Below are 14,065 nucleotides of genomic sequence, written 5' to 3' on the forward strand. Positions count from 1 at the left end.
TAAGAATTTGAAAAAATAAAAGGGCTCTTTTTTTTTTTTGGTGGTGGGTATTGGATAATTTTTGCTCTATTATTATTTAAATTAAAAATAATTTATCTTAATAATTTTAAAATTCTTATATATAAATTTAGAATTAAAAAATAAATAAAAGGGCTTTTTTTTTTGTGTGGTGGGTATTATATAATTTTTGCTATATGATATGATTAGTCTATTATTATTATTATTATTTAATATTAAAAATAATTATATTAATAATTTTATACGATCCCACAATTGAGTGGAATGCATGTGGATTTGGGAATTTGTTTTTTTGATTCTTTTTATAGGTTGATACACTAACATGTAAAAATCCTCTTTTGATGATGATTCAATTTGCTTGATCTTGATCATTGGAATTTTAAATTAATTAATTAATTAATTTTAAAGAATGAATCTTGGCATATGATACCACTGCAAAAAAAAGTTAATTAATTAATAATTAATAATTAATTAATTAATTAAGAAATGTTGTTATACCAACTCATGCACATAATGCGACTAAAAGCTATAACCCGAACAATGTATTTCCCATGTGACATAAACTTTATATTATATTTTTATTTCCCCTACACTTATATTTATACACTTAAAAAAATATATAACGAGATTGTTAGATTAATGTAGATTATTAGAAAAGTTGATTAATTAATTAACAAAAATAATATTTTTTTTTAAAAAAGGGAAAATTACAATGTGGGAGTGTTTACGTGTATATACATATACGTATGAGTGTATAAATAAAACGGAGAAGACGAAGGGTGAAGATCCTGTGTCGTTGTCAGAAGTGTCCCCTTGCCTGCCTTAACCATCATTAAAGAGTCCACATCATCAGAACCTTCAACAACAACAATCCCCCCCCAAATCAATCAATCAATCAATCAATCGACATTCTCCCATCTCATCTTTAAATTTGGGCCCCACAACAAAACGACAAATTTCGTATGTACGCACAACGTAAAACGCACCCTTTCCCAACACCCAAATCTCTATCCTCAGCTCCTCCCCCTATTTTTCTTACCAAAAATTAAGTAGAAACAAATTTAGTTAAATATTGTAAAAATTTACTGCTAAATTTCTATAAAGAAATAATTATTATCGTGTTTATATAATTTTAATCTTAAGTTGCAATAATTAATTCTTGATTGATTTATTTATTTATTTAAAAAATTAATAATAATTTAAGCACTCAGTTGATAATTAAAATTTTCTCAATTATTTTCCGTAGTAAATTCAACAGTTAAAAAATTTTCTCTGGTAAAATTTGGATTGTTCTAAATTGTACTTGTTAATTAAGGAAAGGACAAAGGATCGCAGAGTTTTTGCCGAGGAATAATCCGGGAAAAAGAAGAAGACAGAGCAGACGAGGAGGGGGGGGGTATGCTATGCTGCGCAGTAGTGGAGCTTGTGGTGGGACCTACACGGAGGGGCAAAAGTGGGGCCCACGCTAATTGTTGCATCCACGCGAGAGTGGGACCCACCTTGTCTCTCTCTCTTTCTCAGCAAACGGAACTGGAATTTTCTGATGAAAGCTTTCTCTGCGTGCAAGCCAATCACATCGATAATCTAGTACGGTAAGTCATCATTACAACTTATATATATATATATTTAAAATGTAAATTAAATATGAAAAATGTTATAATAAATTCAAAATTCACAAATATTAAATATTAATTTTTTAATTATTTTTTTTTTAAAAAAATGACAATCTAATTACTTACAGTCGATATTATTATATCTAACTTACAGTGTCCCAATTCACATAAGCCTCTCCACCTAAGCACTCTCCATCACTCGTTTTGCTTTATATATTTAGAGTGATGTACACATTTTCTCTTCACTCTGCATGACCCTCCCTAAATTCTTCTCCCTCTCTCTCTCTCTCTCTCTATATATATATATATCTCTCTCTTTCAACACTGTACTCTCTCTGCTTGCTGGGTTTCTCTCATTCTACACACCCATACATACACAGATACGTACAGATACATCTATCTAATTCACTTGGAGGAGGGAAGAAGTGGGTGATCACCGATTTGCTTGTTTTCTTGAGCGGTTCATGGATCCTTCAAGTGCACAACACCAGGTAGGGCATATACACACACACACACGCACGCACGCACAAACACAACATCTGCATAATTTTTTTATATATGTGTGTATGAGATGACAGAACCCAAATCTCCTATTTTTGTTGTCGTTTTGGGTTATACTTTACCTTGTTTGATTTCCTTTTCTATACTCTTTTATGGCATATTTTTTTTTTCTTTTTTTTTTTCTCCCTTTCCTTTGTTGTCTAGTGATGGTCTTTAAGCTGTTTTAATGGAGTTTTCTGGTTGGTCCTACTATATATACTTATGTACAATTTGATTTAATTATAAGTTATTCTCTTTCAAGGGGTTGAGATCAAAGAGAGAGAAATTTGAGAGTTTCAATTTTCTGCCTTTTTTTGGAATGAGTTTCTTTTCTGTTCTTCAAATTTTCATGTTTTCTTGCTGTGTTCAGTTAAATATATATGTACACATGTGTATGTAGATACATAGAGCTTGAACTGTTTTCCAGAGAGAAAAGTTTTGTTTTTGATTCCTATCATTTCTTTCTTACCCTTATTATAATAGTTGCGAACATCATCGCACAAGGGTTTTGATAATTCTCTCAAGAATCCTCTTTGAATCATGAAATTTTTCCCCTACTGTTTGTTTCTCAAGAAAATGAAGGAAAACAAAAGAGAAAATCCCCGATTTTAACACTTTCAATCAACATAATTTTTTTCCCTTTCTCCCTCTATTTCTAACTCCAAAATCAAAACTTATACACTGAAAAATTAACTCAAAGGAAAGCAAAAATGAACTTTCCTTCATGACCTAAAAATGAAGATAGCATTTACACCCACATATATACAATAACAGTATTGCAAATCATTTATGAATTTCAAGCTAAAATCCTTTCTTTTTTCATAAAAACAAAAATGGGTAGTCTTGAATTTTGCTTCAAATGAAAATCTTCTATATAGAAAGCTCAAATTTCAAGCTAAAATCTTTTCTTTTTTCATAAAAGCAAAAATGAGTATTCTTGAATTTTGTTTAAAATGAAAATCTTCTGTACAGAGAGCTCAAATTTCAAGCTAAGATCTTTATGCGCATATATATGTGTGTATATATATATATATATACTGAATTATACTGTGATGTTAATTTTACAGGAGATGGGGAGCCAATCACTGGAGAACATGCTTGTATGTTCAAAGTCCCAGCAAGAAAGAAAGCCAAGGCCTCAGCCAGAACAAGCCCTAAAGTGCCCTAGATGTGACTCCACCAACACCAAATTCTGCTACTACAATAACTACAGTCTTTCTCAGCCCAGGTACTTCTGCAAGTCCTGTAGAAGGTACTGGACTAAAGGAGGAACTTTGAGGAATGTTCCGGTGGGTGGAGGGTGCAGGAAGAACAAAAGACCTTCATCATCATCATCATCATCAGCATCATCAGCATCATCAAAAAGTAGGACCCATATTGATCAGCTACAACCACTCACACCCAACAACATTAACCCATCTTCCCTCATCACTAGTTTACCAGCAGCCTTGGGTTATGATGATCATCATAATCACTCAAATGATCTCTCACTTGCTTTTGCAAGGCTCCAGAAACAGGCTATCGGACAGTTAGGGTTTGATCATGATCATCATCATCATCATCCTCATCCTCATCAGCATCAGCAGCAGCTTTCTATTTTGGGAAATCTTGGTAACCCAGATGGGATTCTTGGTAACCTTGGGATTAATGCACCAGCTTCTGAGCATCCGGGTGTGTTTCTTACTGGGTTTTTAGGTTCCCAAAACCCTAATTTGCAGAATTCTTATTACGGATTTGGGAATGGGAACACTGAAGATCATCAAATGGAAAACAACAATCCTTCAAACGGCGTCGCTGGCCACGGAGATCATCATCATCATCATCAAATGGTTTTTCCTTACGATCGGGAAATGACCAATGCTACAACGACAGCGGTCACCGTGACAACAATGAAGCAAGAGTTCTGCAACGGAAGAGACCACGATGATCACGATCAGATCAACGGTAACAGATCATCACAAGTGTTATGGGGATTTCCATGGCAGATCAATGGAGATTCCAACATGGGATCAGCTCATCATGATCTTGATAATCCGGGAAGAGAAAGCTGGACGGGACTGAATTCATCTTGGCATGGTCTCCTCAATAGCCCTCTAATGTAGTAGTTATTAGTGTAGATGTACTTTTAGGAGAGTGTTTTTTTTTTCTTCTTTTTTTTCCTTAATTTCTTTTTCTTTCTCTTGTTTGTTTGGCAAGAAAGAAAATATGAAATCACATAGAAAATTTAGTCTGATCAGTTTTTTTTTTTTTTTTTTGTACTATTAGAAAATGGATTTGATTTTCATTGATCATCATCAAAGTCATCATCACCTGAATCATCTCTATTTTCCCATTTGTTCTCTTACACCCATACATACATACATAGATACATACATACATACATACATACATATATATATATAATATTCTAAGATTTGTTCGGTAACCCAAGTAAGGAACTTGCAGAATGATAATATTAATAATAATAATAGTAATATAATTAAGAAATTAATTAATTAAAATTAGAGAATGATCGGTGAGAGTGATGTTTCATAGTTTTGTACAGGTCTGAACTGAACTGATTTCTGTTGTATTATTAAAAGGAGGTGCTGAATAGGTTGTGTTTTCAAGATATTCTTTCATCATTGCTTCTTATTTTCAGGTAGATTTTTACCAATATAATATTAGATTTTTTGTTTTTGTTGTTTACTTCTTTTTGTTATTTAATAAAAAAAATTAACATAATAAACCCATAATTAATTAATTAATTAATTTGGGATTAAAATTTTATCGATATTATTGCTATTATTTGTTTAAATAAATGATTAAAAACATGTTAAAATTGAAAATCAAACAAATCAAAATTAAGATATCTACTAATAGATAATTAGATTAAACTAATTAATTAATTAATTTCATTGAGGCATGAACACCAATTACGGGATAGATTTTCTTATTCCAACAAAACCAAATCTAATTCAAGATTTGGGCGTGAGAAAAATTTAGTGTACTATAAATTAATTTTTAGTCAAATTCTGTTCATATACATATACATATATATATATTTAAAAATTCCACTTATTATAATTATAAATATATATATGTATATATAATCTGTCAGGGAATAAACTTTTTATTAAAAAAATAAGTTTGGAAATTTGAGAAGATATTTGCCTGTTTTGGTCAATGTATATTTATTGATTAATAGTATTTTGGGATACCAAGTCTGTAATGTGTGTTTATGTGTGTGTATATATATATATATATGTATGTATATATTTATATAATATTTGAGATTTAAGACCCACTTACAAATTTGAACACTTCTTTTGAAAACATATGACTTTTGGCAGTTGGCTGCTGTATATATATATTTATATATGTATATATATATATATATATATAGGATGTTTGACAAATTCAGAAGCTTTACTCTAAATGAAAGTTTATTCCGTATCTGGGCTGCAGTGAGATACGGCCTCAAGTGACTAAATAAAAATTAATTATTTAACTCCAAAAAAAAATACGAGTTTTAATTAATTATAATTAATTATTCACAACTCTGACCATCTCCGTCAATAATTCTCAACTACTTCAGCATACATATATATTTATATACATACATAATACGTGTGTGTATGTACATAAATGTATCAGTGTGTACAGTTTGACTTCTGTCCCATTCAATCAAACATTAAATATATATATATATATATATAGACAAATATATATTGACTAAGACATCCATTTCATATATATTTATATGTATATATGTAATAATTTGTTTTCTTTTCTTTAATGCAGGAAAATACGTCACTATCTCATTCAATGTTTGTCGTGGTGTGTTTATACGTGTGTGTATGTGCGTGCGTGTGTGTATGTATATATATATATATATATATATATGATATTAAACTGAATACCACCTAACAAATTTAAAGAAAAAATTATAATAATTAATTAATTTTAAAATTAAATTACGTGGACTTTTGTTTTCATATGGAATGCGTGGACAACGCCTAACTTTAAACAAGCTGATTATGCCTATACATACATACATACATACACACACACACACACACACACACACATATATATATATATATGTATAGAATGCTGGGTGTATGGTAATTAATGGAGGAAAAATATGTAAGCATCCACTGGAAAACAACATCAGTTTTAAGTGTAGATAAGATATTGACATTTACCCAAGTTTTAATTCTTTTTTGGCTTGTTTTTTTCCAATTAAAAGAAAAAAGAAAGAGAAACTTAAACTCCCACATATACATATATATATATATATATAAATATGATACATCTATATCTATATGTGCAAATTATACATGCTTCCAATTTATGGATTTTCCAAATTGCAACAAAAGTGAGCTATTATCTAATTGTTTTTACTAAAAAATTATAATATGGTAACTTAATTAAATATCATTAACTCTATGAATTTGCATTAATTACATGATTTCGTAAATCATTAACCCGTTAATAGATAAATTTTTATATCAATGGAAATATCGGTAAACAGTTGAGTAGTATCTTATTCGCGTCAATTTATCAACGAATGCTTAGTTGAATATTTGATATATTCATTCGGATCGTAGATTTGAATCTTTGATATATTCACTCGTATATAAAAGATTGAAGGTTCGAATCAGACTGTGCTTTTATATTTATAACGGAAAAAAGATGTGTTTAAGTTTCAAAATTCTTGTTATCTTATTTCAATATTGAGTCAAAGGGTAATTTTTTCAAGTTTAATATTTCAAAAAATGAAAATAAATATTATTATATTTTCCAAAAATATTCCTTATAATCTTCCTATATAAACCTAATAATATTATATTTCTATTGGGCCTGTTCTCTGAGGCCCAATTACACTTTGGGCTCAATTTATTATGGGTTGTATGTATCTATTTGTTGGTTAAGGGTCTCTTTTACTTTGTAAACCCTAGAAAAACCCATTAATAATTATATTTATTTTATTAAAAAAAAAACCCATTCAAGCTAATAAATAAATTACACAAAAAAAAAAAAAAATTTCCGTAATAAATTTTAAATTCAATCATAAAATTTTATACTGAAATATTCTAATTCTATCATCTAAACTAATTAATCAATACACATGGAGGTACTCGTACCTCGAATAATGTAACTTCATGTCACTTTCGAGTCAAACATGTCTAAAATTCCCGTTCTAGACGAACATTTTCAATAATTTCGTGTCTGGTTCTTGCCCCTAATGGAGCTCTTTTAATAAACTCAGTGCTCGGATTCGATTGAATAAAAAATTAACAGTTACGTGAAACCACTTGCGAAAACATTTAGGGTTTTTTGTGTGATGGGTGCGAGGAGAATGTTGAAGAAACTAATAGGTACAATCCATAATCAATTACTGAACAATAACTTGTCAAGAGTGTATAGTTTCATCATCCAGTATTCATTCATACACTAATATTCTCTATACTTCCAGGAATATATATATATAAGGCCTGCATCTGAAAAACCTAACATCCTCGTCGATCCGGATATTTCCTAAGACAATCTTCATGGAATATACGCAAAGAAAGAGAGAATTAAGCATCGGTTACCTGTTCCTACTACCAGAGCTAACATCAAGATCTTCGAAATCGTGCCAAACTTGAGCTGATAACAAAATGACTTGACTCCGAACTCTTCATAATCTGCTCAGAAATGAGATCTGGTTTTTAGGGTACCAAGAAGGAAAGATGCATGACGGACATGATTAACCCACGACCTAATTAATAAGTAATTAAAAATTATTTTGATTTATAGAAGTACTCTATATATATATTTTGAAAAGTTATAAGACAAGAGAGAAATCAATAAACTCTGAGAAGGTAGATTAGGCTTGCCTCATGATGGTTTCTATTTCGGTTGCTTCTTCCACAAGACACCAATTTTCTTCAGCATATTTCCGTTTTTCTTCTTCAGCAAATCGTCATCCATGTCTTCAGAGTAAGGTGAGATTATCTTCCCTGTAACGGGAGTATAATTGTTGCTATCCAGCGATCCAGTTCTCTCCATAAACTTCCCATTATTCCCAGATGGAATCATGGCAGCAGCTGCCTCAGCTGCTTTCCTCCACTGATCGGATTGCACCTTAAGCCTTCTCAACTCGGCCTCCATTTCCGAATTTGCAGCCTGTGCAGCCTCTAGCTGCTCGGTAACCCTGGCCATCTTCCTGTTACTCTTCTCAGCCTCTTCCATAGCAAGCCCGAGTTTCAAGAGAGCTTCTCGTTCAGCAGTCTTTGCCATCTCCACTTGCGAAACCACCTCATGTTTCACACTCCCATTGTCCATCTCCCTTTTACTGATTTCCAATTTCAGAATTTCATTCTCCTCGGATATATTCTGAAACTCTGTCTCCTTATCCATCAAGTTTGCCTTCAAATCAACAACAGCTTCCCTTAATTTCTTCAACTCGTTTTCAAGCAGGACTTCTCGTTGACATGCCAGGTTCTTCTCAAGCTTCATTTGAAGACTTTCATTCTCTTCTGAAATGCCTTGTAATTCAGTCTCCTTGTCCATCAAGTTTGCCTTTAACTCTTCTATGGCAGATTTTGCATTCTTCAATTCCGTTTCAAGCTCTGCCACACTCTGACTGGACCCGGATTTTATCTGCTCAACAAGTTCATAAGCACTCCTTATCTCTACTGTACTCTGGATTTGCTCTTCCTGCAACTTCATCTCAACAGCTTCGAGAGCAAACCGTAGACGACCCACCTCAGCTTTCAACGAATTAAGCTCTTCTTCAAGGTGATCCTGTTCACTGGACTTACTATTGTTTCCATTTTCCTGCAACATTTCTTGATCACCAGTAGATTCTTGAAAATTTTTTTGGTTAGTATGAACAGGGTCTGCCTCAAGTTTATTGACAAGTTCTTCGAGCAATCCAACTCGCGTCCGAGATTGCTCTAATTCTGTAGCAATGGAGTTGTAAGCTTCAATTGCTTTCAACCCATCTGATCTAAGAGCCTCTACTGACCTTTTTGCAGTCTCCAGTTGCAGCAGTGTTTCACTAGCCAATTCTTGCACCTGCACCTCGGATTCTTTGCTTTCCCTCAGCTGGGTTTTCATGTTCTCTACAAGAGAAAGAGTTTCCACTAAGTTCCCTTTCAAGATTTTGAGCTCCACGTTTGCAGATTCTGTTTGCTTGTTCTGCAGAGCCTCTGATTCAGCAACCATTTCGAGCTGAACTTTGAGCTGCTGAATCTCAGTCATGGCAGAGGTCAATGCAGCTGCATCAACAGAGTGGTGATTCTGGACAGACTTAAGCTCAGACTGCCATGCCTGCTCACTTTCTTGTGAGATCTTTTGAAGCTCGAGAGCATGGACTTCCTCAGAAGCAGTCAGCTCCAACAGCTGCTTTTGTGACTCTTCTAGCTTCAAAGCCATGGCTGATAGTTGCTTCTTGGTATCCTCGACATCTTGCTCGGCCTGCTTCTTGCATGATTCGGATGCACAAAGCTGATCTTTTGTCTTCTTAAGCTCCTCCTTGAGCAAAGAAATCTGAGATTCCAATTCCGAAATCCTGCTAGGACGCTTTTTCTGAAACGAGAACAAGAATGAAGGTTAAGAAAACAACACCAACCCCATTTGTATTAGCATGGTAAGTTCGAAGAAACTTAATTATCTAGGCTATAATAAGAAATTATAGAGCCTTACATGAACAAGTAAAGTACTTTTACTGACAAAACGAAAAAAAGTGAATACAAAAGAAGACCAAAAAACCTTTCCTCTCTCAACAACCACAAGTAGATGTTCCACCTAATTCTAGAAAGGACCAAGATACCAAATGAGAAATGAATGCAAGACACCTTCAATAAATCAATTCAACTACCAGTTGCATTGAAAGGAGAGCACACTGGCACTTTAAGCCTCCATGCTGTGGGTCACATGGCAATTTCCCATGACTTGACTTGTAGAAGAAAAATCAAAATTTCATTTAAGGAAAACCAGAGATTATGGGTGTATGTTGCCGTAATATTATTACTGCTAAAAAACTGAAATAATCTGTAAAATTATGGAGTAATTTATGAGTTTGCCAATAATAATGAAGGGAATACCACATCGACGCATGCCCACTGTATAAAATAAATTACTAGGCAAACCAAACCAATGAAAGATCCGAAAGAACAATTCGCAGACCAGAGATAGTACCAATAAATTGTCTATTCCACCATGAATATGAAAAGACAATTCATCATGTGCATGCTGAATACTAAAGAGACAACTGCTAGCTTGAGCTTCTATACTAAAGTGAGGTTCAATATTGTGTAACCTATTGCAACATAAAAAACTGTAGATCTCTTCATGGGATGCATTTATTAGAGTACCTCAGTAACTGGGCTTCTGGGAGACCGGCGCTCGACAACTTTTGGGCTTCTATCTTTCGGTGTTCTGCTAGCTGAATTTGAAGAAGCTGAAGATTCAAGCTCTAGTCTAGTTGGCTTGAGTTGACGAACAATTCGAGGAGACACCTTTTGAGGCACTTCTGAAGTGCTACTTCTGCCAACAAAATAATTTAGGATGATGATTGAACACAAACAGTAGCAAATCAACAATCAGATGCTTCTGGGAATGAGATTTCACATTCTCCTATCTCAAGAACAGTGAACTGGCTGGTTCATGATACAAATATAGGTTTAGACTCTACACACTAATATATAAACCACTAACTTGACTAGGAGCTTTAGCTCCACTGGTCACATCTCTCTCTCAGCAGATTGGTGGGTAAGTTTCAAGTGATAGGTTAAAATCTGATCAGTTTAGAAAATGGCTTCAAAATTCGCCGAAAAAATGCCAGCCTATCCATCAGTGCAGTTACATTATAGATTATGACATATTCGGAAATATTGGAAAGAAAAAAGAAAAAAAGAAAACTTGACAAGTGAAATCCATATGCAACCCAGAAGACGGATGAGTAATCTAACATTCAGGACCACGTCAAATAGTGTAATCAAAATTAAGATCGACAATCAAGTGTTGCCCGGAATTCTATTTATCCTCAATCTCAAGTAATTCGTGCAAGAAAATTGTTAGTCTCTTTGCCAATCACTAATAAAACAGTATCTTTCTCACCAAAATTTGAAAATCAAAGGAACCCGGAACTTTATTTTCAAGTCTTTCTTCACATGAAGTGGAAAGATTAGGGGCAGAAACTAAACAGTGGAGTAAACAAGCTTATATGTCTTATATAAAGTACATAAATAGAGATGTGGATCCCCACAAGGCGCCTCTATGGGGCCTAAGGCTAAGCCAGGAGAGAAGACAAGATGCTAAACCTTTTTTGAAAGTTGATAGAAAGTAATTATAGCAACTCCTCAAGATTCTTACCACTGAAAATATGGTCCACACACCACAATTCCCTCGTGATTCGATGCTAAAGGATTTTGGGTAAAGATCATAGTTATGCCTAATGGGAAAACAGGCATATGGACTTTTGAAGAGAATTAAGAAAATCCAAAACCAGATTAGTAAGTTGAACAACCTGACAAACCAAGAACGTACACACAACTGTATCCGTCAATTTTCCAGCCAAGACTTCACTGTATCATTTACCTTTTGAAAAACCCATATATGTATCATTTATATATGGTAAAATGTATAAAAATTCAACAAAAGATTGAAACCCATTAATATTTTCTTAAATAAGTCACTAACCCAGAAGGCTACGACCAAATCCGTTTAACCCACTTGAAGAAAGGATAGAACAAATTATAAAGGCAGATAGAAGAAGAAGTTACCTTGATTTTGGAGTCTGCATAATTTAAACACCCTTCAAGGCAGTAAATTATGAAAGAAAAAGAAAATGAAAGATCTTGGAGTTAAGCTTCAAAAGACTTGAATGCTGGACTGACCCACAAGAGCTGTAAGAGAAAATATCACAAGTTGAGATAAGAGAATCCAATGTGAATGTACATGAAGAAATTAATGGGATTCATATGAGGGAAGTTGCTCCCCTTTATCGTCGCATCTATATAAATAAATACATATATATATATATTTATGTATAACTGTAAAAGCAAAAGATTCACCAACCATTCAAATCAAACCAAAATAAAAAGGAATTTCTCAGCAAAAAAAAAAAATTACCAAAAAAAGTTTGTCTCCTATCAATTTGCTAACCAAAGGGCAAAAGCAAAACCTTTCCTCTCTTTACCCATTGAATTCCAGTACTGCCACTACTCCATCATGCTCATGACTACCATAAATGGTGTCAAAAGGAACCGTCAAGTAGATATAAAAAGATAGACAAATTCCATAAATACCCTCCCAGAAGATTAACCTTTTAGTTCAGTGTGAGGGGTAATACGGTAATTTAAGAGCGGAAATTTCCTCCTCCATCGTTGCCGTGAATGAGGGCACAGGCAACATTCGAATACAATGTGGGGTTCGTGTCTTGAAGAAGGGTAGTTAAAGTTTCAATTATAGTCACAAACTTGATAAAGCAGAAAGCAAATACCACTGGTAATTCTGTTTGTTTCCAAGGAAAATACTTTCTGGGTAGTGTTCTAGCAAGAAAGAAAAGGAAGTACTCTTCAGAAACCACAAACGCCCGACAAGATCTACAGGAGCAGATGTAAAATAAAGAATATGACAGGAGGATTAAAAGAGACAAGAGAAAGTTAGTACTGTAAAATCAAACTTTTTGAGATTCGATTTTCCTTTTATGAAAAGTAGGAAGAAAAGAGAAGGAAAAAGCCAGAAACTTCAAACTGATCTTAAGCTCCATGTTACGTTAGCTCAAGGAAAAATCTTTTTACAATGTTACAGATTTCAATGACGAGGAACTTCAAAAAAGAAACATCATTTCCAGAACCCAAAACCGTATATACACCATACATATATAAATATATATAATATAAATCTGCATAACCGTGCATGTTATGACCACACAAAAAATGAAAGAACAAAGCGGATTTGCAAAGAGAAACTCAGAAAGATAGAAACTTTGAAGTTCTCAACTGAACCATGAATCATATGGGCCAATGGGATTGAACTTTCATAAGAATTTGTTTAAAAAAACACACCATTTTCTTCCCTTCCACCTGCATTTTCTCAGCAACCAAACACAAAAAGAAAAGAGAAAACAGAACCCACAATGAAAGAAAATGCCTTACGCTTTATAACAAGGAGTTGGGCGGAGCGTGTCAGCGGTACATTTGTACTGTGAAAAGCAAAGAAACTGCCATGGATTGGAAATGGAAGCTCACAATAATAGATTTTTTTTTTCTGTTCCACTTTCTTATTCTCTGAAGAGTCGCCGAGGCTCCATCCAGTCTGTATGTGTTGGTAGTAGTGAGGTTTGGACAGGGAAGAAGAAGAAGAAGAAGAAGAAGAAAAGCAAAACGCAGGTAGAAGAGTACTGATTTTTGTCGTTTTGAAGTGGATTTAGTGAAATGCAAACAAAAGTTTCTGACCCCAGCCTGGGGGAAAAAATCATTTTCTTGATTCTTTTACCAAACCAAAGCAGAGTGGGTTTGGGTTTTAAATTATTTAATTTGCATTTTCTCTTTCCTCAAAACTTTAAAAAACATAAAAAAAACAAATATAATATACATACATATATATATATATACACACACACACACTCACACACATATATGAATGTATCTATAGATACCATGCTTAGACTTTAGACTTGAGAGTGGGTTGGGGGGACCCTCTAGGTCTGTCCTGTAATGGTTTGTCAAGGATCATTGCTAAGTTACTAATTATTCTTTTTTTGTTCAATAATTTTTTTTTTTGAATTTATAAATTTGGGTCCAGCTTTAATTTCATTTATTTTTATTAAAAATTAATTTTTCAAGTGTGAATATATATATATATATATATGTATAAGCACTTTTATTTTAATCATATATTTTTTGTTGCAATTC

At 33.3% G+C, this 14,065-nt stretch overlaps 2 protein-coding genes across 4 annotated transcripts; one reads left to right on the plus strand and one right to left on the minus strand.

Moving 5' to 3' along the window:
- The first annotated feature begins 1,855 nt into the window (after positions 1-1,855).
- Positions 1,856-4,407, plus strand: LOC110825947 (dof zinc finger protein DOF2.1-like). The gene is made up of 2 exons (XM_022056500.2): positions 1,856-2,122; positions 3,239-4,407. The coding sequence occupies exons 1-2, from the start codon at positions 2,096-2,098 to the stop codon at positions 4,271-4,273; spliced, it is 1,062 nt and encodes a 353-aa protein (XP_021912192.1). The 5' UTR covers positions 1,856-2,095; the 3' UTR covers positions 4,274-4,407.
- A 3,124-nt stretch (positions 4,408-7,531) lies between these two features.
- Positions 7,532-13,647, minus strand: RIP5 (ROP interactive partner 5). Of its 3 annotated transcripts, none has more exons than XM_022056487.2 (5): positions 13,307-13,647; positions 11,930-12,052; positions 10,520-10,691; positions 8,036-9,731; positions 7,532-7,917 (listed from the first exon to the last, which is right to left on the minus strand). In XM_022056487.2, the coding sequence occupies exons 2-4, from the start codon at positions 11,947-11,949 to the stop codon at positions 8,049-8,051; spliced, it is 1,875 nt and encodes a 624-aa protein (XP_021912179.1). In that variant the 5' UTR covers positions 11,950-12,052; positions 13,307-13,647; the 3' UTR covers positions 7,532-7,917; positions 8,036-8,048. The 3 variants fall into 3 exon arrangements, with proteins under 3 accessions (XP_021912179.1, XP_021912177.1, XP_021912178.1); XM_022056485.2 differs by having other exon boundaries at positions 7,532-7,843; positions 13,307-13,646; XM_022056486.2 differs by lacking the exon at positions 13,307-13,647 and adding an exon at positions 12,279-12,663 and having other exon boundaries at positions 7,532-7,843.
- Positions 13,648-14,065: the final 418 nt, after the last annotated feature.

Source organism: Carica papaya, chromosome 2 (assembly GCF_054855325.1).
Source record: "Carica papaya isolate Zhongbai chromosome 2, ASM5485532v1, whole genome shotgun sequence".
Taxonomy (NCBI): Eukaryota; Viridiplantae; Streptophyta; class Magnoliopsida; order Brassicales; family Caricaceae; genus Carica; species Carica papaya.